Source organism: Jaculus jaculus, chromosome 13, assembly GCF_020740685.1.
Source record: "Jaculus jaculus isolate mJacJac1 chromosome 13, mJacJac1.mat.Y.cur, whole genome shotgun sequence".
NCBI classification, from domain to species: Eukaryota; Metazoa; Chordata; class Mammalia; order Rodentia; family Dipodidae; genus Jaculus; species Jaculus jaculus.
The window spans coordinates 28694534-28721877 of NC_059114.1; the positions used below are offsets into that span (position 1 = coordinate 28694534).

Below are 27344 nucleotides of genomic sequence, written 5' to 3' on the forward strand. Positions count from 1 at the left end.
CCTTACGTATTTCTGTCACTTTGTGTGTCTGGCTTATGTGGGATCTGGAGAGTTGAACATGGGTTCTCAGGCTTTGCAGACAAGCACTTTCACTGCTAAGCTGTCTCTCCAGCCCCTCACCCCTTGAGTCTGTCTCTCTCTACTTGAAAATAAGGAAATAAATTACACTTTTTAAAATGGTAAAAAGGAAAATAGAAATCTCCTATGAAATGGGAAAAGAAAAAAAAAAGTATGCAAGAAAGGATTCCTTTTCAGCCCTCTCAATACAAACACAAAAGAACAAAAGACATGTCTTATTAGTAAAACAAAGATATTTTACCTTTTCAAATCAGAAATCTGAGTGTGTGCATCAAGCAATTTGTTCTCAGTTGTATTTAATGTATCCTATGGAGGAAAAAAGGAAAAAAATTATGCATTTCCAGGAAAGCATTCAGATGTTTCATTTTATTTTACAATGCATAATACAGCCAGGCCTTTAATACCAGCACTGGGGAGGCAGAGGTAGGAGGATCAATTGAAGTTAGGGCCAGCCTGGGACTATTGAGAGAATGCCAAGTCAGCCAGTGCTAGAATGAGACCCTACCTCAGAAAAATAAAATGTACAATACAAAAGTGATGTAAGGCTAATTAAAGCCAGCTACAAATTATATCCATAGTCCAGAAGACTGGTAACTCCCGAACCAACCAGATAGTTCAAGGGAGAAAAAAAAAAACTAAAAACATAAAACATTGGCTGCATCAGTAAAGGCATTCCTATGTTAAAAAAAAAAAGATATATTTTAACTACAAACTCAATAAAAAAGCTTAGTAGAATGGTACAACAAATGCTGTCAATGACTCAGAAACCATGTGTTATTCCTCAACCTACAGAGTCTTGGCTATCTAGCTATTCAGATCATAAAAATCTATAATCCTACACTGCAAGCAGTAGAATTCTTAGCTCCCACATAAAATTATTGTGGATTTTCCTAAATTCAAATATGTAAGCTCCAAACAGAGTTAAGAGTTCACAGCTGGGCGAGGTGGTACAAATCTTTAATCCCAGCACTCAGGAGGCAGAGGTAGGAGGATTACCATGAGTTTGAAGCTGAGGTAGGAGGATTGCCAGGAGTTCAAGGCCACCCTGAGACTACCTAGTGAATTCCAGTTCAGCCTGGGCTAGAGTGAGACCCTACCTCAAAAAAATCAAAAGAGCCAGGTGTGGTGGCACACGCCTTTAATCCCAGCACTCAGGAGGCAGAGGTAGGAGGATCTCCGAGAGTTCGAGGCCACCCTGAGACTACATAGTGAATTCCAGGTCAGCCTGAGCCAGAGTGAGACCCTACCTCGAAAAACCAAAAAAAAAAAAAAAAAAAAAAAAAATTCAAAAGAATACAGACACAATCCCACATTTAAAGAAAACTAATGCTTTTTTTTTGGTTTTTATGTTTCTGCCATATTAGGGATTAAATTTAGAGCCTCTTTCACGCTAGGCAAGCAGTCTACCATTTAGCTACTTCCTCAGATCTTAATTTTCTTTCTATTTTTTTGTGCTCCAAACACAACAGATGACCAGGATTTTTAATCAAAGTGTTCAGTGAACACTGTTCACAAGACAACTCTACTCCTGCATCTTCTCAGGAGTTTCTTTCTTGTATTTGCCCTTTTTTTTTAAATATGTATATACTTGGTGAGATTTGGCTTTCTGTTCTAGGATCTTCTTGTCATCCTTATCCAATTTTAGCCTGGTGGTAACCACCTTGCTGGGGTGAATGCCCACATGGGCAGTTGTGCCACTAGCCTTTTCCCTCTGTGCCCATTCAATGTAGATGACATATTTCTTTCTGTAAACTTGGACTACTTTGCCAATCTGCTGACCTTTACAGTGTCCTCACACAACCTGAACTTCATCATCCTTCTGGATGAGCACAGAATGAACACTGTACTTCTGTCTCAGCTCTTTGGAAAGAGGGGAAGACATACTGTTCCCCCGAAGGTGGGAATGTGCATTGAAATGTCTTGTATGGTTCTTGCTTTGATCAGAAGTTACAAAGGGATTGAACTTTGTTTTGGTGGCTACCACTTTGGCGATGGCTGCTAAAGGGTTAAATTATTTGGGGGTGGTGGTTTGAGATAGGATCTCGCTCTAGCCCAGGCTGACCTGGAATTCACTCTATAGTCTCAGGCTGGCCTTGAACTCACAGTGATCTTCCTATCTCTGCCTCCTGAGTGCTAGGAGTAAAGATGTGCACCATCATGCCCAGCAAAATTTTATTTTTATTTTTATTTATTTATTTTGGTTTTTTGAGTTAGGTTATAACGCTAGCCCACACTGACCTCGAATTCACTATGTAGTCTGAGGGTGGCCTTGAACTCACGGCACCACCACGCCTGGCTTTTCTCTCTCTTCTTTTAAAAAATATTTTAAAAAATACTAAATTTAGTTGGTCATGGTGGTGCATGCCTTGAATCCCAGCACTCGGGAGGCAGAGGTAGGAGGATCACCATGAGTTCAAGGCCACCCTGAGATTACATAGTTAATTCCATATCAGCCTGGACTGGAGTGAGACCTTGCCTTGAAAAACCAAAAAAAAAAAAAAAAAATTTATTTTCAAAAGAGAGTATGGGTACACCAGGGCTTCTTGTGCCTATAAACGAATTCCAGACATATATAGCAGTTTGTACATCTGGTTTTCCATGGACATTGGAGAAATTAACCTGGGCAGGCAGGCTTTGCAAGCAAACATCCTTAAATTCGGAGCCATCACTTGAGGCCTTGAAAAAAAAATATTTTTTGCCTTTTCGAGGTAGGGTCTTACCTAGCTCAGGCTGACCTGGAATTCACTATGTAGTCATAAGCTGGCCCCCAACTCACAGTGATCCTTCTACCCCTGCCTCCCAAGTGTTATGGGATTAAAGGCATGCACCACCATACTTAGCTTCTAGCCCAAATTTTTATATTTAAGTAGGATAAAATATTTGTTTGAGGGATAAAAAAATGGCTTATTGGTTAAGGCACTTGTCTAGAAAGCCAAAGGATCCAGGTTTGATTCCCCAGGTCCCATGTAAGCCAGAAGCACAAGGTGGCACCCGCATCTGGAATTCATCTGCAGTGGCTGAAGGCCCTGGCGTACCCATTCTCAATCTCTCTCTCTCTAATAAATAAATAAATAAAAGCCAGATGTGGTGGCTTACGCCTTTAGTCCCAACAGTCAGGAGGTACAAGTAGGAGGATTTCCTTGAGTTCAAGGCCACCCTGAGAATACATAGTGAATTCCAAGTCAGCCTGGGCTAGAGTAAGATCCTACCTCAAAAAACAAAAACAAGAGCTGGTGTGATGGCACACACCTTTAATCCCAGCACTCAGGAGGCAGAGGTAAGAAGATCACCATAAGTTCAAGACTACCCTGAGACTACGGAGTGAATTCCAGGTCAGCCTGGGCTAGAATGAGACCCTACCTAGAAAAGGCAAAAAAAAAAAAAAAAAAAAAAAAAAAATCTTTGAATCTGTATGGTACCTTATACTCTTCTCTGTAAGTTTATTTCAACTCTTACCAAATGCAATAGCTATTCAATAAAGTTTTTTTTAATTAATGAATCTAACTTGTGAGTTCAATAGAATATATTTGAAAATAAAGATATAAACCCAGAAAGGATTAGCAAAATCATATGGCTCAAACAGCTACAGGATGGAGAAAGGTAAACAAAGAAGAGGAAGGACCAGACCTCTGAATTCTCAGGCTAGTACTATTATTCCTACATGAAATCCAAAATGAAATCATCACTCATTACCTTTACTCGTCCATGTTCTTTTCCAAGGGACTCATACTCCCCTAAGAGCTATAAAGAAAAACAAAGAATTACACCACAAAACTAAACTGCATAACATGAACTGAGGGATAGTCTAACAGTATCTTTCAAAAATATCAACAAGTGCTCAGTGGTTAAATACATCTGCTTGCAAAGCCTGCAGGCCTGGGTTCAATTCCTTAGTATCTCTATAAAGCCAGACACACAAAGTAGCACATGCCTCTGGAGGTTTGCAGCAGCGAGGCCATGGTGCACCCATTCTATTTCTCTTATCTCTTAAAAAAAAAAAAGAAAGAAAAGAAAATGCTAGGCACGGTGGTGCATGTGTTTAATTCAAACACATGAAGGCTTATAGGAGGACTGTAGTAAATTCAAGCCAGCAGTGTGAGTTTCAAGTCAGTATGATCTAGAGTGAGAGAAACTCTGCTTCAAAAACTAAACTAAGTTGAAAAAGTAAAACATAAAAATAAAAAATAAAAACTAGACTAAGGGGTTGGAGAGATGGTTCAGCAGTTAAAGGGGTTTGCTTGGAAAACCTGATGGCCTGCATTTGAATCCCCAGTACCCTTGTAAAACAAGATGCACAAAGTGGCACATGCATCTGGAGTTTGTTTGCTGTGATACAAGGTTCTGGTGTACCCATTCTCATTTTCTCTCTCCCAATAAGTAAATAAACAAATAAATAAATAAAGTACCTGGGAGGCAGAGGTTGGAGGACTGCTGTGAGTTCAAGGCCAGCCTGAGACTACACAGTGAATTCCAGGTCAGCATGGGCTAAAAAGAAAAGAAATTGCTTTTGCCTTTCACAGCCATGCCATCCAGACTGAGGTTGACCCAGAAGCTTCAGGGTCACATGAGCCATGGCTACAGCCTTACTGGCAAGCACTGGAAGCACCCATGAGGATGAGGTAATGCTGGTGGCATGCTTTGCCACAGAATCAACCTCAACAACTATTATCCAGGTTACTCTGGTAAAGTTTGTGTGAGGTATTACCACTCAAAGTGGAACCAGAGCTTCTGCCCCACTGTCAACCTTGACAAATTATGTACAAAGTCAGTGAACAAACAAAAGCCAATGCTATCAAAAAGAAGCCCAGAGTCGCCCTGTCATTGATTTTGGGTGACTACAAAGTTCTGGGAAAAGGAAAGCTCCCTAAGCAACCTGCCAAATTTTTCAGCAGAAGAGCTGAGAAGATGAAAGGGTGCTGGGGGTGCATGTTACCTAGTGTCTTGAAGCCACACAAGGAAGTTCATTACATGGGTGGCACATGCCTTTAATTCTAGTACTTGTGAGGCAGAGGTAGGAGGATTGCCATGAGTTCAAGACCACCGAGACTACATAGGCAATTCCAGGTCAGCCTGGGATAGTGCAAGATTCTACCTCAAAAAAAAACAAAACAAGGAGGCTGGCAAGATGGTTTAGCCATTAAGCGCTTGCTGTGAAGCCTAAGGACCCTGGGTTGGAGGCTCGATTCCCCAGGACCCACATTAGCCAGATGCACAAAGGGGCGCACATGTCTGGAGTTTGTTTGAAGTGGCTAGAAGCCCTGGCATGCCGTTTCTCTCTTTCTCTGTCTCTTTCTCTGTTGCTCTCAAATAAATAAATTAATTAAATTATTTTTTTAAAAATAGAGTAAAAAAAAAAAACAAGGGCTGGAGGGATGGCTTAGCAGTTAAGGCATTTGCCTCCAAAGCCAAAGGACCCAGGTTTAACTCCCCAGGACCCATGTTAGCTAGATGCACAAGGGAGCACATGTGTCTGGAGTTTGTTTGCAATGGCTGGAAGTCCTGGCACACACCCATTCTCTCTCTCCCCCCCACCCACCCTTTTCTGTCAAATAAGTAAATAAAAATAAATATTAAAAAAATAAATAAATAGTGGCTGGGGAGATGGCTTAGTGGCTAAGGCACATGTCTGCTAAGTCTAAGGACCCAGGTTTAATTCTCCAGTTCCCACATAAGCCAGATGCACAGGTGGCACATGCATCTGCAGTTCGTTTACAGTGGCTAGAGGCCCGCCCTGGTGTGCGCACACGAGTGCGCGCTCTCTCTCTCTCTCTGCACCCCCCCCCCCGCCCATGTCTCTAATAAATAAAAATAAATCTTTTTTAAAAAGAACACATCTCTTTTAAAAATAAATAAATAAATAAAGCAGAAAAGGGGGCTGGGAAGATGGCTCAGTAGTTTAAAGGTGCTTGACTGTAAAGCCTGCCAGCCAATTTCCCAGCACCCATTTAAAGCCAGACAGACATTTGTTTACAGTGGCAAGAGACCCAGTGTGCTAATGTACACACACTCTTTTTTGTAAGTAAGTAAGTACATAAATAAATAATTTTTAAAGGACAAAAATGCAAAAGAGATAAAGGGACTGAGGAGTTGGATCAGTGGATAAATCCCTTGCCAATCAAGCTGGAGTGCCATCAGGAGTTCGATCCCCAGACCTCACAAAAAGCTGGAAGCAGGTACAGCAAAGAATAGCACAGTGAGAATCTGGAGTGAGAAACCTTCCTCAAATAAAGTGGACAGGTCCAACCCAAAAGTTGCCTCTGACTTCCATACACACAACATAAGCCGCACCCACAGACGCACATAAATGTGAGAATGCAGGTGCACACATATGCACATGCATGTACACAAATAAATACATTTCTTTTTCTGAGCTAGGGTCTCGCTCTAGCCCAGGCTGACCTGGAACTCACTATGCAGTCTCAGGGTGGCCTCAAACTCACAGCGATCCTCCTACCTCTGCCTCCAGAGTGCTGGGATTAAAGGCGTGCACCCCCATGCCCAGCTCTCCTTTTTTTTTTTTTTTTTTTAGCAGAGTCTCACACTAGCCTAGCTTGACCTAGAACTCATTCTGTAACCTAGACTGGCCTTGAACTCATGGAAATCCTCCTACCTTAGACTCCCAGAGTTCTGGGATTACCACAACCTGTTCTAAAAGGCTAGGGAGATAGTTCAGAGGTAAGAGCAATTGCCTAGCATGCACAGGGTCTTGGGCTCCATTTCCAACACTAGGAAGGAAACAAAACAACAGGCTGGAGAGATGACTTGGCGAGTAAGGCATTTGTCTGCAAAGCCTAAGGATCCAGGTTTGATTCCCAGATTCCCACGTAAGACATACGTACATGGTGGCACATGCATCTGGAGTTCATTTGAAGTAGCTGGAGGTCCTGGCATGCTTGCACTCTCTCTAAGTAAATAAATACTTGAAAACAACAACAAAATATAGACAGGCATGGTGGAGGACACCTATAATCCCAGCACTTGGAGCGCAGGCATGAGGATCATGAGTTCAAAAACAGCTTTGGCAGTACAGCAAGTTCCTGTCTCAAAAACACCCTTCTCAGCTGGGCACACGCCTTTAATACCAAGCACTTGGGAGGTAGTAGGATCACCATGAGTTCAAGGCCACCCTAAAACTACAGAGAGAATTCTACCTTTAAAAAAAAAAAGTGTATCTAGAGCTAAACAGTAACTTCAGATTGGAATATATCTGGAAAAACCTTTACAGCTAGAAATAATACAGTAGCCAAATAAATAATTTGAGGCTAGCATGTCATGAGTCCTTGTTCTGCTACTCACATCTTGAAACATTTTGTTTTCTTGTTTTAGCCTAGCTTCTTTATCATCTGAGAGTTTGTATGCACTCTCAAATGCCTCCTCCAAATCCTGCAGTCGAGATTTCAGTCGGATGATGCTATTATCTTTTTCTTTATTACTTGTTCTCATTTCCTCAATTCGTTCCTGCAAAATTTTGGAGGCACTGTTAGCTGCACTGAAGCGTTCTCTCAAATCGTTCTACAAAGGAAAGACAAAGGCAATTACAGTAAGTGAGATAGATGCCTCAATATTAGCTAATAAATTATGATCATTAAAATATAAAATAGTACACTTGGAAGGCAGATGTAGGAGGATGGCCATGAGTTTGATATGACCTTGAGACTACATAGTGAATTCCAGGTCAGCCTGGACTAAAGAGACCTTACCTCAAAAAAAAAAAAAAAAAAAAGAAAAAAGAAAAGGGCATGGTGGCACATGCCTTTAATCCCAGCACTCAAGAGGCAGAGGTAGTAGGATCACCACGAGTTTGAGGCCACAATGAGAATACATAGTGAATTTCAGGTCAGCCTGGGATAGAGGGAGACCCTACCTCAAAATAACAAACAAAAAAATTTAAATGACAGCCAGGCTTAATGGCTTGCTTACAGGATTGCTGCAAGTTCAAGGCCAGCCTGGGACTACAGAATGTGTTCCAGTTTAGCCTAGGGTAGAGGGAGAACCTACCTTGAAAAAAAATTAAAATGACAGACTGTAGTATATGAAGCCAGCAGCATTAAAAATACAAACTTAGACATCCTTAAGGAAAAGACAAAAACTATGTAGCCAGACTTATAAAACTATTCACTAGTCTCTCAAGTTCAGTTAGCAAAAAGGGTTTTAAACATTAAACCACCACCAGGAGAAAGTACTTACCACTTCTATTTCCAGTAAGTTATTCTTATTTTCAAGTGCTCTCACACGACTAGTAGCTTCATTCAAGGCACTTTCTAGTTGGCTACATCTAAGAATCATAAATTCAAAATCAATTTGAAGATAAAATTATCTTAAAAATATTAACAATTCTAAATACATATATATTAATAATTCTAATGATTTGCCAACATGTAATATAAAATTTACACTATAGGTTAATACCTTCCCCAAAGCCAGGCACCTTCCATGTCAGAGCAGGTTATGTGTTATACAAATTGATCTACTCTTAGTCTGCCTTACCATTCTTTTTAAATTTTTAATATTTATTTATTTATTTCAGAGAGAGATGGAGAAAAGGAATAGGGGCACCATCGTCTCCAGCCACTGTAAATGAACTCCAGACATGTGCGCCCCCTTGTGCATCAGGCTTACATAGTTCCTGGGGAATCGAACAGAGGTCCTTTGCTTTTGCAGGCAAGCACCTTAACCACTAAGCCATCTCTCTCAAGCCCAGCCTTACCATTCTTAAATAAGCTGTATTTTAGGGTTCATTTTTTTAATATCTTATTTTACTTATTTAAGAGAGAGAGAGAGAGGCATATATACAAAGAGAATAGGCATGCCAGGGCCTCCAGCCACCGCAAATGGACTCCAAACACATGTGCCACCTTGTGCATCTGGCTTATGTGGGTCCTGGGGAATCGAACCTGGGTCCTTTGGCTTTACAGGCAAATGTGTTAACTGCTAAGCCATTTCTACAGCCCTGAGGTTGACTTTTGTTGCTTTTTTTTTTTAAATTTATTTGAGAGTAACAGACAGAGAGAGAGAGAGAGAGAGAGAGAGAGAGAGAGAGAGAGGGAGAGAGAGAGAGAGAATGGGTGTGCCAGGGCCTCCAGCCACTGCCAACGAACTCCTGATGCTTGTGCCCCCTTGTGCATCTTGCTAACGTGGGTCCTGGGGAATCAAGCCTCGAACTGGGGTCTTTAGGCTTCACAGGCAAGCACTTAACCACTAAGCCATCTTTCCAGCCTTGAGTTTTGTTGCTTTTGATGATTCCTGTTTTATAATATCTCTGTCTTTTTCTCTTCTGGCATTCTTGGGGGCAGAGTATCACTTAGCCCTAAGCTGACCAGGAACCTATTACAAACCAAAAATCTCAGCCTCCCAGTTGACAGGATTAAGTATGTAGGGCAACACACACCCTTAGGGACTTTGACTTTATTAGATTATTTGCTTGTTTAATCCCAACTCTTGCATAAATACTCCGTGCTGGTTTTGATTCAGTGTGTATATTACTCAGTTGAATTTTACAATCAGCCTATATTTGGCTCCACCCAACCTACTATAATACTTGCACAACAGGCAAACTAAACACCTAGGGTCACTTCTGCTGTTACTCTAGGAACAATATAAGAGTCACACTTCACACCTTAAGCTCCTACCCTGAAGATACATAACATCTAAGAACACTGCAAATAATTGGAAAACCCAAGTATCAAATTAACTCAAAATGCAAAAACCTCTACATTGTAATACATGAAACACAAAAAAATCAAGACAATATAATTCCACCAAAAATTACAAATCCATCAGAATCCATCTCCAATGAGACTGATTTAGATGAAATCCCTAACAAAGAATTCAAAAGAATGATTATATCTATGTTCAAAGAAATCAAACAAGCAAACAAACTCCTGAAGGAATCCCCAGAGAACACAAGCAATTTGTAGGAAAATGGATGGATCTGGAAAGGATTATACTAAGTGAGGTAACCCAAGCCCAGAAAGCCAAGCGTCTAAACATCTAAAAAAACATGTTCTGGGCTGGAGAGATGGCTTAGCGGTTAAGTGCTTGCCTGTGAAGCCTAAGGATCCCGGTTCGAGGCTGAATTCCCCAGGTCCCACGTTAGCCAGATGCACAAGGGGGCGCACGCGTCTGGAGTTCGTTTGCAGTGGCTGGAAGCCCTGGCACGCCCATTCTCTCTCTCTCCCTCTATCTGTCTTTCTGTCTGTGTCTGTCGCTCTCAAATAAATAAATTAAAAATGAACAAACAAAAAAAAACCATGTTCTACATCCCTAGTCATCAGGGAAATGCAGATTAAAACTACGTTGAGATTCCATCTCACTCCTATCAGATTGGCTACCATCATGAAAAAAAAAGACCATAAATGCTGATGAGGATGTGGAAAAAGAGGAACCCTTCTGTACTGTTGGTAGAAATGCAACCTGGTCCAGCCATTGTGGAAATTAGTGTGGAGGTTCCTAAGACAACTAAAAATTGATCTACCATATGACCCAGCTATAGCACTCTTAGGCATATATCCTAAGGACTCATCTCATTTCCTTAGAAGTACGTGCTCAGCCATGTTTATTGCTATTCAATTCCCAATAGCTGGGAAATGGAACCAGTCTAGATGTCCCTCAACTGATGAGTGGATAACAAAGATATGGCACATTTATACAATGGAGTTCTGCTCAGTGGTAAAGAAAAATGAAGTTATGAAATTTGCAGGAAAATGGCTGGATCTGGAAAGGATTATACTAAGTGAGGTAACCCAGGCCCAGAGAGCCAAGCATCGCATGTTCTCTCTCATATGTGGATCCTAGCTACAGATGACTGGGCTTCTGTGTGAGAAGGAAAAAACTCAGTAGCAGAGGCCAGTAAGCTAGAAAAGAGATATAAAGGGAAGAGAAAAGAAGGGAGGGGGATACTTAATAGGATGGTATTGTATATATGTAAGTAGAAGAATAGATTAACGGGGGGGGGGGGTGAAAAGGCCCAAAATGAGGTCAGAGGAAGAGACTGAGTAAAGGAAAGGTGGTAGAGGGATTGCTAATGAAAACCTAAGGGGATATATAAATAAATCATATAGAGTCCTACTTTTTGGACAATGGAACACTCAGGACCCGTAGATTGTTGCTAGAAAATTTTCAGTGCCACAGATGGGATACCTTCCAGTGAGCTGTTGGCCAGGGAGGTCCCTGATGCCCCCAAAACATTATAGGCCATTGCCAAGGCCCTTGGTTTACCACCAGGAATAGATGGTAAGACCCTATTGCTGAAGACTCCACATACTTGGACAGCAAGGCCACTGAGAAATCCTGCTGAAACTAAGCTGATAACCTCCTCCATGCAGACCAGCTGACAGAAAACTAGAAGAAGCCATTCTGCATGCAGTTCAGTGGGAGAAAGAGAAATCACCAGTGAAGATACTCAAAAGTGGACACTGCAAACCTTATGTTTGGCCAGCCAGGCCAAATGAGCCAACGGGTGCAATAGTGGCACATCTGTCATGGTGGAAACCAATTGCCCTCTAATTTGACTGGAGGCCCACTCTATGGGAGAGAATATACCCCTGATACTGAAAACTTAAAACAGGGGTAGTCATGAGCCCTAGGGGTGCAATGTCTGCTGCTGTCTGGCTAAACGTATATACTATGCTTATCAAACTGTCCAGTAAGCACTTCTCTTAATGTTCATACCCTTATATTAATGCTACTCTCACTTTTGGTAGAGAATCTTTTCTTTTCAGGTGGCAGTGATCTTGGGACGACTCAGAAGGTATCATGGTGTTGGGAAAAAGTGACTAGAGGGCTGGAGAGATGGCTTAGCAGTTAAGCACTTGCCTGTGAAGCCTAAGGACCCCGGTTCAAGGCTCAATTCCCCAGGACCCACGTTAGCCAGCTGCACAAGGGGGCGCACACATCTGGAGTTTGTATGCAATGGCTAGAAGCCCTGGCGTGCCCACTCTCCCCTCTCTCTCTCTCTCTCTGTCTGTTGCTCTCAAATAAATAAATAAAAATAAACAAAAAAAAATTTTTTTTTTAAAGTAGTCACTTTAGTCAGAGTACCGAATAACATCTCGATCACACCTTCCAGGGCTGAAGGTCTGATGTGGAAGAGGTGGCGGAAAGAATGTAAGAGCCAAAGGAAGGGTTGGACTCCTTACAACGTGCTCCCTCCAGACATAAAATGGCCTCAATATCCATGACTTCATATTGCCTGACACTACCTATACAAGACATCATAAGAGGAGGGAAAGATCACGACATCCAAATAAAAGAGAGACTTATTGAGATGGGGCAGGGATATGATGGAGAATGGAATTTCAAAGGGGAAAGTGTGGGGAGGGGGTATTATCATGGGATATTTTTTATAATCATGGAAAATGTTTTTAAAAATTGAGAAAAAAACAATATAAAATAAGATTAAAAAATAAAATAAAAATTACTTGTAGCTGGGAGTGGTGGCACACGCCTTTAATCCCAGCACTTGGGAGGCAGAGATAGGTGGATCACTGTGAGTTCAAGGCCACTCTAAGACTACATAGTGAATTCCAGGTCAGCCTGGACTGAGTGAGACCCTACCTCAAAAAAACAAATAATTATAATAATAATTACTTGTGGGATTGGAGGGATGGCTTGGCTGTTAAGGTGTTTGCCTGCAAAGCCAAAGGACCCAGGTTCGACTCCCCAGGACCCAGGTAAGCCAGACGCACAAGGTGGTGCATGCATCTGGAGTTCATTGCAGTGGCTGGAGGCCCTAGCACATCCATTCTCCATCAAATAAATAAATAATTAAAAAATTACTTGTTTTAAGGCTCAGGGTCTATTGCAGAAGAGGTGGCAGAAAGAATGTAAAAGCAAAAGGAAAGGTAGGACTCCTTAAAGTGTGCTCCCTCCAGACACAAAATGGCCTGGATATCCTTGACCTCACAGTACCTGAGACTACCTACATAAGACCATCATAATAGGAGGAAAAGATCATGACATCAAAATAAAAGAGAGACTGATTGGGAGGGGACAGGGATATGATGGAGAATGGAGTTTCAAAGGTGAAAGTGGGGGGAGAGAGAGCATTATCATGGAATATTTTTTTTTATCATGGAAGTTGTTAATAAAAAATTTGAAAAGAAAAAAAATTATTTGTTTTATGTGTCTCTTTTACTCTCTTTTGGGGGGAGGGTTTTTTTTTGACAGAGAAAGAGGGAGAAAAAGAGAGAATGGGTGCACTAGAGCCTCCAGCCACTACAAACTCCAGGCATTTGCGCCCCTTGTGCATCTGGCTAATGTGGGTCCTGGGGAATCGAACCTGGATCCTTTGGCTTTGCAGGAAAATGCCTTACTCACTAAGCCATCCCTCCAGCCTGATAGGTTTTTTTTTTTTTTTTTTTGGTTTTTTCGAGGTAGGGTCTCACTCTAGCCCAGGCTGACCTGGAATTCACTATGTAGTCTCACGGTGGCCTCGATCTCACGGCGATCCTCCTACCTCTGCCTCCCGAGAGCTGGGATTAAAGGCGTGCACCACCACACCCAGCTTGGTATGGTTTTTTTGAGGTAGGGTCTTGCTCTAGCCCAGCCTGACCTGGAACTCACTCTGTAGTCCCAAGTTGACCTCAAACTCAGTGTTCCTGAGTGCTGGGACTAAATGTACACCTCTAGACCTGGCTTCAAATATTTTATTACCATAACATATTATACTTTTGTGGAAGCAATACATCCAAAGTGGAGAACCACTAGCTTCATGGTAAACTCTTACCTGTCTACAAGAAGGTGATTGGCCTTCTTCCACTCTTCAACTGCAGAAATTTCTTTTGCCTCCAGCTTCTGTTTCAAATTATTTATTTCTGACTCATAATAAGCTCGAAGATCTGCTATGTGTCGAGCATGTTTTTCCTTTAGGTTCTGCCTGACTCTGTTGGTAACAATAAAAATATTGTTACAGGACTAGGATATGACTGAGTTGGTAGAATGCCTAGCATGCATGATGCCCTGGATAGTATTTGCAGTATTGCATAAGACTGGGCATGGCAGTACACAGCTGTAATTCCAACACTTGAGAGGTGGAGGCAAGAGGATAAGTCAAGGTTGTCCCTGACTATATATAGAGTTCAAGGCACACGAAATTCTATCTTTAAAAAAAAAGTATTAGCCGGACATGGTGGCACATGCCTTTAATCACAGCACTTGGGAGGCAGGCGTAGGAGGATCGCCATGAGTTCGAGGCCACCCTGAGACTACAGAGTTAATTCCAGTTCAGCCTGGACCAGAGTGAGACCCTACCTCAAAAAACCAAAAAGAAAAACCAAAAGAAAACAAACAAAAACAGGATAGCACGATCTCTCTATCCCACAAGAGAAACCAAGAGCATAAAACAGGGCACAGAGGCGCATGTCTACAGTCCCAGCACTTGGGAGGCTGAAGTAAGAGAATCACTATGAGCTCGAGGTCAGCCTGAACCACATAATAAGTTCCAGGTCAGTCTGGGCTAGAGTGAGACCTTGTATTAAAAAACAACACAACTGGGCTGGAGAGATGGGTTAGCAGTTAAGGTGCTTGCCTGCAAAGCCTAAGAACTCATGTTTGAATCTCCAGGTCCCACGTCGTAAGGCAGATGCACAGTGACACAAGTGCGCAATGTCACACACACAAGGGGACGAATTCATCCAGAGCTCATTCGCAGTGGCTGAAGACCCTGGCACACCCATTCTCTTCTCTTTGCTTCTCTTTCTCTCTCTCAATAATAATAATAAAATAAATAATAATAACCAAAAAAGTTCTTGTGGCGGTTTGATTCAGATGTCCCCCATACACTTAGGTGTTCTAAATGCTAAGTCCTCAGCTGGTGGCAATTTGAGAATTAACGCCTCCTGGGGCAATGTATTGTTGGGGGCAGACTTATGGGTGTTATAGCCAGTGTCCCCTTACCAGTGTTTGGCACACTCTCCTGTTGCTATTGTCCACCTGATGTTGGCTAGGAGGTGATGTCCACCCTCTGCCCATGCCATCATTTTCCCATGACATCATGGAGCTTCCCCTCAAGTCTATAAGCCAAAATAAATCCTTTTTTTCCACAATCTGCTCTTGGTCAGGTGTTTTCTGCTAGCAATGAGAACCTGACTGCAACAGTTCCCAAGAGCACAGTATTAATATTTAAAGTGGGGACTGGAGAGATGGCTTAACGTTTAAGGCATCTGCCTGCAAGCCAAAGGATCCAAGTTCGATTCTCCAGAAACCACATAAGCCAGAGGACAAGGGGACACATGCATTTGGAGTTCATGTGCAGTGGCTGGAGGCCCTGACAAGTCCATTCTCTATCTTTCTCTCCTTCCCTCCCTCTCCCTCTTTCTGTCTCACAAATAAATAAATAAAATATATTAAAAAAAAAAAGATTTAAAGTGAAGCTGGGTGTGGTGGCGCACGCCTTTAATCTCAGCACTTAGGAGGCAGAGGTAGGAGGATCGTTATGAGTTCGAGGCCACCCTGAGACTACATAGTGAATTCCTGGTCAGCCTGGGCTAGAGCAAGGCCCTATCTCAAATAATTAAAATTAAAAAGAAAAAGATTTAAAGTATGAGTGTTGACAAGGGGTGAACTTGTGATAGTTCATCTTCATTGTCAACCAGACAGAACTTCGCACTACCTAGGAGATATCCCTCTGGGTGTATTTGTTATTTGTATGTGTTTCCAGAGAAGCTTAACTGACAAGGTGAAAGTCACCCTGACCTTAGGGGATACCACCCCAAGGGCTGAGATCCCAAATGAGATAAAAAGGAAAATGGAGAAAGTGATGTCAGCACCAGCATTTATCTTTCTCTGGTTCCTGACTGCAGATGTCACTCACAAACTACTTCATGCTCCCACCTCCATTCCTTCTCATCATATTGGACTATATCCCCTCTTAAGCCATGGGACAAATTAAACGCTCCCTTTTTTTCAGTATTTTATTTATTTATTTAAGAGAGAGAAAGGAAGAGGCAGATAGAAAAAATGGGCATGCCAGGGCCTCCAGCCACGGCAAACAAATTCCAGATACAGGTGCCACCTTGTGCATCTGTTTATGTGGGTACTGGGGAATTGAACCTACATCCTTAGGCTTCACAGGCAAGTACCTGAACTGCTAGGCCATCTCTCCAGCCCTCTCTCACCCCTTTCTTTTTTGAGGCAAGCCCAACAAACTGGCCTTTACTTTTTATGCACGCACATATGACAGAACTTGTGCACCAGGGCCTCCAGACATGTGTGCCACCTAGTGTGCATGTGCGAACTTATGTGCTTGCGTTACTTTGTGCATTTGGCTTATGTAGGACCTGAAGAGTTGAACATGAGTCCTTAGGCTTTGGAGGCAAGCACCTTTACTAAGACATCTCTCCATTCCTCTCCCTTTAAGTTGCTTTTAACAGTTACTCTGTCATAGATGAGAAATGCATCTACTACACACCATCATTTTTACAACCAGAGTATAGTCTATTTCCTGGAAAACATAACAGATGTTCTAAGAACTCCAGCATTTTTAGACACAAAGACACTCTAGGGCTGGAGAGATGGCTCAGTAATTAAGGTGCTTGCCTGCAAAGCAGGCAGGTTCAATTCCTCATTACCCACATAAAGACAGATGCACAAAGTGGTGCATGCATCTGCAATTCATTTCCAGTGGCTGGAGGCCTTGGCAGGCCCATATTCATTCATTCATTCATTCTCTCTTTCTCTCTCTTTCTATCTCTCCCCTGGCAAATAAACAAATTAAACACGTTTTTTAAAAAAACATTCAATTTAGCTACCACTTGCTGGATGCTTTTGTCAATATCTTTAACTATCTGCTTCTTTCTCTCTGTGTCACTCTCAAATAAGTATAAAACAAAAAAATTCATTTTCATCATTTTCATTATTCAATCAGACATTACAAAAAACATTAACATTACAAAGCACTCACTGAAATACATACTTAGACAACATCACAGGATCTTCCAGGGAAGTCAATGAAATGCATTCTGGGACACTGTTGGCTGTACCTGGAAGCTGAGACTGACTGACCGAGGCTGCAGCTACCATTACAGTGTTTTCTTCATCTACTGTGTTGACTGAAATATCATTGCTTGTAATAGTACAGACTGAAGGAAATGTGGAACTTGTCCTACTTGCACTTTGGAATGTATGATTTTTCCAAGAGTCCATCGGTGAAGCTTTCATATTAGAAGAATATTTTGGTAATCCATATAACTGAGACACATTGTTACTTGCTTGTGAAAATAAGTCAATGTCAGAGTGAGCAGACATACTTGGTTCTAGAACAGAGTCTGGTGAAAAGGATATTCTGTCAGCAAGAGCATTCAACGAGCCATGTGGTTGAATCCCTGAAGTCAGCTGGTTTGGCTTCATATGTAACATTGGATCTAGAGTCAGTACCTAGAAATAAGATGAACAACTGTAAGGTTTTCCCCTCCATACCCAAGTTGATTTGCTTGTTATTAAGTAACTGGGGTTCACCCTCCTAGGGAATGTAAAGTTATGAGAAAAGTTAGAGTTGTGGCCATATTTTACTTTCTCTAAGCAGAATGTGACAACTTTACCTCTGGTGGATGATTTGGGCTGGAAGCAGAAGTGAGATTCCTCTCAGGTAACTGCTTGTTTTCCCTTTGGTTTTTATGATAAATATCTTTCAATGATGGTAGCTTCATCACATTACATGTATTAAAGATATGAAACAAAAGCATTTAAAATTATCAACATCATATTCAATTATCAACAATGAAAAAAGTGACTGATCAAAATCAGCACCATAAAGGTGGCCTCAAACTCACAGCAATCCTCCTACCTCTGCCGCCTGAGTGCTGGGATTAAAAGTAGGTGCACCACCATGCCCAGCTAAAACATCTTTTACATTTTATTTATTTATTTATTTGAGAGTGACAGAGAGAGACAGAAAGAGGAAAAAAGAGAGAGAGAATGGGCGCACCAGGGCTTCCAGGCACTGCAAACGAACTCCAGACGCATGTGCCCCCTTGTGCATCTGGCTAACGTGGGTCCTGTGGAATCGAGCCTTGAACCAGGGTCCTGAGGCTTCATAGGCAAGTGCTTAACCGCTAAGCCGTCTCTCCAGCCCAAAAAAATCTTTTAAATATAAAATAGGGCTGGAGAAGCCAGGTGTGGTGGTAAAACACACCTTTAATCCCAGCACTCAGGAGGCAAAAGTAGGAGGATCACCATGAGTAAAAGGCTTCCCTGAGTCTACATAGTGAATTACAGGTCAGCCTGAGCTAGAATAAGACCCTACCTCAAAAAAAACAAAAAAATTCTATCTGCCCCTCTCTTTCCCTCTCTCTCAAATAAATAAATAAAATATTTTTAAAAGACTGTACAGGAATCAGTGAGGAAGAATTTGAAAGCAAGTGATATGTGACTCTAATGCTCTTTCTTGTATATCAAAAGTTGAAAAGTAGTACATAAAGGGTGTTGAGTGCACTGGGGAAAATGTACAACTGCTGTGACCACACAGCCAATAAGCAACAGGAGGGGAAGCCCAGCACGGCTCTGTTCAGCTCCGACTCAGTCACTCAAGCATCACTCAGCCCTCAGAAAGGTCTGGACAGTAAAAGCCTGAAAGGCTTCATGTAGGCCGGAAGAAGGCACGCTTCTAGAACTTCAGAGGAAGCAGCCAGAGCATTAAAGGAGATGACTGGTGACTGGATCGTACCCCAGGGAGACAAGTTCACAAACCTGCACCATTCACTGCACAGCCCAGCCTCCAGCGACACAGTAACGAGACACAGTCCTGCAGTCTGTGCCCCAGATAGCACAATGCTTCAAGAATCAACTCTGGGCGTGGTGGTACATGACTTTAATCCCAGCACTCGGAAGGCAGAGGTAGGAGGATCGCCGTGAGTTCGAGGCCACCCTGAGAATTCAGAGTGAATTCCAGGCAAGCCTGGACTACAGAAAAACCCCACCTCAAAAAACAAAAAAACAAACAAAAAAAAAAAAATCAACACTGTAGGGCTGGAGAGATGGCTTAGCAGTTAAGGCGTTTGCCTGCAGTGCCGAAGGATCCTGGTTCGATTCCCCAGGACCCACGTAAGCCAGATGCCCAAGGGGGCACATGCCTCTGGAGTTTGTTTGCAGTGGCTGGAGGCCTTAGAGCACCCACTCATTCTCTCTCCCTCTTTCTCTCTCTCAAATAAATAAATAAAATATTTTTTAAAAATAAAAAAAATAAAAATAAAAATAAAAAAAAGTTGAAAAGTAGGCTGGGTGTTGTGGCACATATCTTTAATCCCAGTACTTGAGAGGAAGAGGTAGGAGGATCACTGTCAGTTCAAGAACAGACTGGAACTGCAGAGTAAATTCCAGTTTAGCCTGAGCCAGAGTAGGCCCTATCTCAAAAAAAATGGAAAAATGGGATGGCTCAGAGGTTAAAGGCATTTGCTTGCAAAGTGTTCAATTCCCTAGTACCCATATAAAGCCAGATGCACAATATGGTACATGTATCTGAAGTTCATTTGCAGTGGAAGAAGCCCTGGCATGCCCATTCTCATTCTCTCTCTTTCTCTCTGGTTGTAAAAAAAAGAAAAGAAAAGAAAGAAAGAAAACTTTTTTAAAGCTGAAAAACAAGACTTACAAAAGACAACTTATCTGCAATTACCTGGCTTGATGGCCTATCTGGGGAGGATGGTGCAAATTCTTTCTCCAATGTTTTAGGCAAAGAGTGATACATGTCCTTCTCTTCCAGTTTCCAGTAAGTCAATCCTAATGTGCACAGGCATGTAGAATAGAAAAGAGTGAGTAAAAAGAACAAAAGAACTTTCTAAGCTAACAGAAAATTCAAAATGAAAAGGAACTAGTTTTTGGCTATCTGGGTGTTGTTAAGTTGATTAAGGGCCTTACCATGTCAGAATTCTAATCTAATGGTGCAAATATTTAAAACTAAAATAGTGAAAGCCAAGATAAATTAGCACAGCTTAAATGCATTTTAGGGGGTCTGGAGAGCTGGGATTAAAGGCATGTGCCACCACGCCCAAATAAACAAATTTTAAAGATGTATTTTAGAATAGAGAATGTCTAGGCATGTGCCTCTGTTCATAAGAATGATTGTCTAGCAAGAGTAATGCTCTGGGTTCAATAACTAGCACCACATAAACTAGATGTGGTGGCGTACACCTATAATCCCAGAACTCTAAAAGTAGAGGCGGGAAGAGAAGTTCAGGAGTTCAAGGTCATCCTCAATACATAGTGAGCCTGGGCTATATGAAACCCTGTCTCAAAAATAAAATAAGGAGGGTCTGGAGAGATGGCTTATCATTTAAGGTGTTTGCTTGCAAAGCCAAAAAGGATCCCGGTTCAATTCTCCAGAACCCACAAAAGCCAGAGCACAAGGGGGCGCATACATCTGGATGGAGTTCACAGTGGCTTGAGGCCCTGACAAGCCCATATTCATCCTCTCTCTCTTTCTCTCTCTCCCCCTTCCTCTCCCTCTCAAATAAATAAAATATATTAAAAATAAAATAAGAGCCAGGCGTGGTGGGGCACACCTTTAATCCCAGCACTTGGGAGGCAGAGGTAGGAGGATTGCTGTGAGTTCAAGGCCACCCTGAGATTCCATAGTGAATTCCAGGTAAGGCTGAGCTAGAATGAGACCCCACCTTGAAAAAATAAAGACAGAGAGAGAGAGAGAGAGAGAGAGAGAGAGAGAGAGACCAGCTGACAGAAAACTAGAAAAAGCTTCACTGTATGCAGCCCTATGAGAGACAGAAGTCATCAGCAGTGACACTCTAAGCCTCAAGTTTGGCCAACCAGTTCAAAAGACCAAATGGGTACAATAGTGGCATATCTGTTATGGGGGAAAACAACTATTCTGTAATTGGACTGCAGGCCCACTCTATGTGAGGGAATACATACATGGTACAGAAGATCTACTCAAAAGCATATGGTGGGGGAGGTCATGAGCATTAGGAATGTAATGCCTGCTCTTATCTAGCTAAATATTATGCTCACCAAACTGTCCTGTAAGCACTTTACCTAATGTTTCTACCCATATATTAACACTACCCTCAATTTTAGTTAGATAAGCTTCTCTTTTCAGATGGTAGTGACCACTGGGATGACACAAAAGGCACCACAGTGCTAAGAAGAAGCGATGGAGGAGTGTTCAGCACTATCACACCCTCCAAAGCTCAGGGTACATTGAAGAGGTGGCTGAAATAACGTAAGAGCCAAAAGAAAGGTAAGATTGCTTACAATGCAATTGTCCATACAGAAACCAGCCTCAATATCCATGACCCCGCAGTGCCTAGTACTATCTTTACAAGACCCTCAAAATAAGAGGAAAAGATGACATCAAAATAAAAGTGACTAAGCCAGGTGTGGTGGTGCACACCTTTAATCCCCCAGCATTCGGGAGGCAGAGGTAGAAAGATCACCATGAGTTCGAGGCCAACCTGAAAATACAGAGTGAATTCCAGGTCAGCCTGGGCTAGAATGAGACTCTACCTCAAAAAACCAAAATATAAAATAAAATAAAATAAAATAAAATAAAATAAAATAAAATAAAATAAAAATAAAAGTGACTAATGGAGAGGGAAGGAACATGATGGAGAGTGGACTTGTGAAGGGGAAAGTGGGGGGAGGAAATTATCATGGTTTATTGTCTAGAAGTATAGAAGTTTTCAATAAAAAAATGCCAAAAAATTAAAATAAAATAAGGGAGGCAGAGGTACAAGGATCTCTGTGAGTTCAAGGCTACCCTGACATACATAGTGAATTCCAGGTCAGCCTGGCCTAGAATGAGACCCTACCACAAAATAACAATAATAATAATAATAATAATAAATTAATAAATAAAATAAACCAGGCATGGTGGCACATGCCTTTAATCCCAACACTCAGGGGGCAAAGGTAGGAAAATTCCCATGAATTTGAGGCCACCCTGAGACTACATAGAAAATTCCAGGTCAGCTTAAACTAGAGTAAGACCCTACCTTGAAAAACAAACAGGGGCTGGAAGAATGGCTTAGTTGTTAAGACACTTGCCTGCAAAGCCAAAGGGCCCAGGTTTGATTCCCCAGGACCCACATAAGCCAGATGCACAAGGTGACACATACATTTGGAGTTTGTTTGCAGTAGCTGGAGGCCCCAGTGCGACCCTCTCTCTCAAATAAATAAGTAAAAAAAAAATTCTAAATCAAGAAAAACAAACAACAAAAAGTCTCAAATGGCTTAGCAATTAAGGTGCTTGCCTGCAAAGCCTAACGACCTAGGTGTGACTCCCCAGAACCCCTATAAGCCCAATGCACATGGCACATGCATCTGGAGTTCCTATGCAGTGGCTAGAGGCCCTGGTGTGCCCATTCTCTCTTTTTCTCTATCTCAAATAAATAAAAAGTAAAATATTTTTTAAAAATCTTAAGTAAAATTTAAAAAGGAAAAACGAAGGAGGCGTATATGGAGGCAGAAGTTATTTTCAGAGACAGGGTTCCCTCAATGGAAGAGTTAACAACCAAGAGGGAGCTTCTCCATGTTAGAGGTAGACATTTTTTTAGTGTCTGATGTAGCACATAATAGCCTCAAATTCATTATATATCTGAGTATGATCTTGAACTTCTGATTTTCCTGCTCCTCTTCCTAAATGCTGGGATTATAGGCATGCACCACTGTGCCTGTTTTATGTGGTACTGGGGATCAAACCCAGGGCTTAATACATGCTAGGCAAGCACCCTCCCAACTGAGCCACATCCTCAGTCTGGGAACCCCCAAGCATTTTAAGTAGAGGAAGCAGCCAAAAGCAAAATCCCTCAAGTGAGAACCTGTGGGCAGACAGCTACCCTAGTAAATCTTAGAAAAGGGGTAAAGAGGGCTGAGAAAATGGCTTAGTGGTTAAGGTGTTTGCCTGCAAAGCCTAAGGACCCTGGTTTGATTCCCCAGGACCCATGAAAGCCAGATGCACAAGAGGCACATGCATCTGGAGTTTGTTTGCAGTGGCTAGAGGCTTTAGCGTGTGCATTCTCTCTTTCTATCTGCTTCTTCCTCTCTCTCTCTCTCTCTCTCTCTCTTTCTCTCCCTCCCTCTCAAATAAATAAATAAAATATTTTTTTTTTAAAAAAAAAGGGTAGAGGGGCCATCAGGGAAATGCTAATTAAAATACTCTGAGATTCTATCTCACTCCTGTCAGAATGGCTATCATCAAGAAAACAAATGACGGGCTGGAGAGATGGCTTAGCGGTTAAGCGCTTGCCTGTGAAGCCTAAGGATCCCGGTTCGAGGCTTGGTTCCCCAGGTCCCACGTTAGCCAGATGCACAAGGGGGCGCACGCATCTGGAGTTCGTTTGCAGAGGCTGGAAGCCCTGGCGCGCCCATTCTCTCTCTGTCCTTCTCTCTGTGTCTGTCGCTCTCAAATAAATAAATAAAAATTAAAAAAAAATAAAAATAAAAAAAGAAAACAAATGACAATAAATGCTGGCAAGGATGAGGAAAAAAGATAAACCATTCTATACTGTTGGTGGCAATGTAGTCTGGTACAGCCATTGTGGAAATTAGTGTGGAGGCTCCTGAGACATCTAAAAATAGATCTACCATATGACCAGCTATAGCACTCCTAGGCATATATCCTAAGGACTCCTTGAGCTACTTTAAAGATACTTGCACATCCATTTTACTAATGGTCTGTTCACAATAGCTAGGAAATAGAACCAGCCTAGATGTCCCTCAACTGATGAGTGGATAATGAAGATGTGGCACATTTATACAATGGCATTCTATTCAGCAGTAAAGAAAAATGAAATTTGCTGGGAAATGGATGAATCTGGAAAGGATTATACCTATGAGGTAACCCAGGCCCAGAAAGCCAAGTGCAACATATTCTCTCTCATACGTAGATCCTAGCTACAAATGTTTGGACTCGTAAGTGAGCTGGAATAAAACTCAGTAGCAAAGGCCAGTAAGCTAAAACGTGGCTATAAGGGAGGGAGGAGAGGGGAAGACTTAAGGGGATAGAATTATATATATGTAAGTAGAGGAACAGATTTCTGGGGGATAGAAAGACCTAAGTGAGGTCAGAGGAGACTGAGTAAAGGACAGGTAGGGGACGGTTAATCAAAATCTAAAAGGAGATCAATAAGTGATATGGGAACCTACTTTTCTGGACAATGGCATACCTAGAAGCCATAGATTGTTACTAGAAATTTTTTAGTGCCAGGAATGGGATACCTTCCAGTGAGTTGTTGTTGACCAGGTAGGTCTCTGATACCCCCAAAACATTATAGGCCATTGCCAAGGCCCTTGGCTTCCCACCAGAAATAGATAGTAAGACCCTACTGCTGAAGACTCCACATGCTTGGGCTGCAAGGTCACTGAGAAATCTTGCTGGAGCTGAGCTAAAAACCCTCCTCCATGTAGACCAGCTGACAGAAAGCTGGAAAAAGCTGCAGTGCATGCAGCTCCATAGTAGAGACAGAAGTCATCAGTGGAGATAAACAACAGTGGATACTGCAAACCTTAAGTTTGGCCAGTCAAGCCAAATGAGTCAATGGGTGCAATAATGGCATGTCTGTTATGAGGGAAACCAACTGCTCTTTCTAATTGGACTGGAAGCCCGCTCCATGGGTGGGAATATATGCCTGATACTGAAAACCTATGACAGGAAGTCATGAGCCCTAGGGGTGTAACACCCACTGGTATCTGGCTAAATGCATATATTATGCTCACCAAAATACCTGGTAAGCACTTCTCTTAATGTTCAAACCGATATATTTTTTGTTTTATTTTAAATATATTTTATTTATTTGAGAGAGGGAAAGAAGGAGACAGAGAGACAAAGGGAGAATGGGCATGCCAGGGCCTCCAGCCAGTGCAGATGAACTCCAGATGCATGCGCCCCTCATGCATCTGGCTTATGTGGGTCCTGGAGTCAACCAGGATCCTTTGGCATTGCAGGTAAATACCTTAACCACTAAGCCATCTCTCCAGCCCTAAAGTGTTTTATTTTAGAGAGAGAGAGGGAACTGGCATGCCAGGGCCTTACCTACTACAGTCGAATTCAAGACACTTGTGCCACCTAGTGAGCATGTGCAACTTTGCACTTCCTTCATCTTTGTGCGTCTGGCTAACATGGGTCCTTAGGCTTTATGGCAAGTGTCTTAGCCACTGAGCTATCTCTCTAGCCCCACCACTTTTGGTTAGAGAAGCTTCTCTTTTAGATGGTGGTGATCTCTGGGATGGCTCAAAAGGCACCATCGTGCTAAGAAGTGGCAGAGGAATGTTTAGCACTGAAACATCTCTATCATACCTTCTAAGGCTCAGGGTCCACTGAGGAAGAGATAGCAGAAAGAATATAAGAAGCCAGGCATGGTGGCGCACACCTTTAATCCCAGCACTTGGAAGGCAGAGGCAGGAGGATCACCGTGAGTTCAAGGCCACCCTGAGATTACATAGTGAATTTTAGGCCAACCTGGGCTAGAGTGAAACCCTACCTCAGAGGAAAAAAAAAAAAGAATATAAGAGCCAAAGGAAAGGTAGAACTCTTTATAATGTACTCTTCCAGTCACAAAATGGCCTGAATATCCATGACCTCACAGTGGCTGACACTACCTACACAAGACTATCATAAGAGGAGGAAAAATGATGACATCAAAATAAAAGAGAGACTGATTAAAAGGGGGAGGGGATATAATAGAGAGTGGAGTTTCAAAGAAGAAAGTGGGGGAAGGAAGGGAATTATCATGGTTTATTGTCTGTAATTTTGGAAGTTGCCAATAATAAATAAATAAAAGTTTAAAAAAGAACAAAAGCCAGGCGTGGTGACACACGACTTTAATCCCAGCACTTGGGAGGCACAGGTAGGAGGATTGCCATGAGCTCAAGACCACTCTGAGACTACATAGTGAATTCCAGGTCAGCCTGAGCTAGAGTGAGACCCTACCTCAAAGAACCAAAGGAATAAAAGAAAATGTGTAGAGGGTAATTGCCTAATCCTATTGGGCCATGTAGGCCCCTGTAAGGATGTTGGCTGTTATTCTGAGGAAGCAGGGAACCATGGCAGAGTTTATTTGTCTGTTTGTTTTCTCAAGGTAGGGTCTCACTCTAGCCCAGGTTGACCTGAAATTTACTTTTTTTTAAAATTTTTGTTTATTTTATTTATTTGAGAGTAACAGACAGAAAGAGAAAGAGAGAGAGAATGGGCACGCCAGGGCCTCCAGCCACTGCAAACGAACCCCAGACGCATGCAACCCCTTGTGCATCTGGCTAACGTGGGTCCTGGGGAATGGAGCCTCGAACCAGGGTCGTTAGGCTTCACAGGCAAGCGCTTAACCGCTGAGCCATCTCTCCAGCCCCTGAAATTTACTATGTAGTCTCAGGGTAGCCTCAAACTCACAGAGATCCTCCTACCTCTTCCTCCCGAGTGCTGGGATTAACGGTGTGTGCCACTATGCTGAGCTTATTCATTTACTTACTACTACTACTACTACTACTACTACTACTACTACTACTACTACTTCTTCTCCTTCTCCTTCTTCTTCTTCTCATTATTATTATTATTATTATTATTATGGTTTTTCATAGTAGGGCCTCACTCTAGGCCAGGGTGACCTGGAATTCACTATGTAGTCTCAGGGTGGCCTTGAACTTACAGAGATCCCCTAACTCTGCTCCCAAGTGCTGGGATTAAAGGTATGTACCACACGTGTGGCTTATGGCAGAATTTTGTGCAAAAGACCCACAGGTGTTAACTAATCTTTTAAAAGGACCACTCTGTGCTGAGAACAGACTGAAGGGTTCAAGGTAGCAGGGAGGTGAGTCAGAAAGCTGGTAATAACCAGGTGACAGATGGATGGAAGTTCCATCAAGATGGAAGGGTGAATATGGTAAGAAGTGGTAGTTTCTAGAAACTTTTATAAGACAAAGCTAATTCAAACTGATAAGCTGGATGTGGAGAATGGGGCAAAGTAGGAGATTCAGCATATAAAGTCAGCAAGAGGAGAATAGCTCACTACAGACTGCAAGAACAGTTCAAGAGGGTTAGAACTTACTAATTCATTTCAGAGCTGAGATGATTTTTACAACTATTACTGAACTTGTAAGGCAAATAAGAAAGTTACAATTACCTCAGGACCACTACACAGTGCTTTTATAGAAACTACATTATATATGAATTTCATTCTATAGTAAAAAATGCAGATAAGCTGGGAGGGATGTTCAAGTCCCATACCTGTTCCTGAATCAGACGTCCAAGAATTGGGGCTTTCATCTAGTTTATTGAGGTAAAAAGCACAAGGCTGTGCAGCAGCAGCAAAATCAGACTGCAATTCAAGAGA

At 42.1% G+C, this 27344-nt stretch overlaps 1 protein-coding gene and 2 pseudogenes across 1 annotated transcript in view; 1 reads left to right on the forward strand and 2 right to left on the reverse strand.

Moving 5' to 3' along the window:
• Mphosph9 (M-phase phosphoprotein 9) overlaps positions 1-27344 on the reverse strand; it is a 92197-nt gene that overhangs the window by 35240 nt on the left and 29613 nt on the right. Inside the window, exons 6-14 of the mRNA XM_045132487.1 lie at positions 27239-27329; positions 19685-19788; positions 17616-17717; positions 16991-17451; positions 13805-13960; positions 8266-8353; positions 7375-7590; positions 3772-3819; positions 320-384 (exon numbers count right to left, since the gene is read on the reverse strand). Coding sequence (XP_044988422.1) covers positions 320-384; positions 3772-3819; positions 7375-7590; positions 8266-8353; positions 13805-13960; positions 16991-17451; positions 17616-17717; positions 19685-19788; positions 27239-27329 — 1331 coding nt within the window. The remainder of the gene's footprint in view (positions 1-319; positions 385-3771; positions 3820-7374; positions 7591-8265; positions 8354-13804; positions 13961-16990; positions 17452-17615; positions 17718-19684; positions 19789-27238; positions 27330-27344) is intronic.
• LOC105944775 lies at positions 1601-3761 on the reverse strand (annotated as a pseudogene).
• LOC101605937 lies at positions 4601-5023 on the forward strand (annotated as a pseudogene).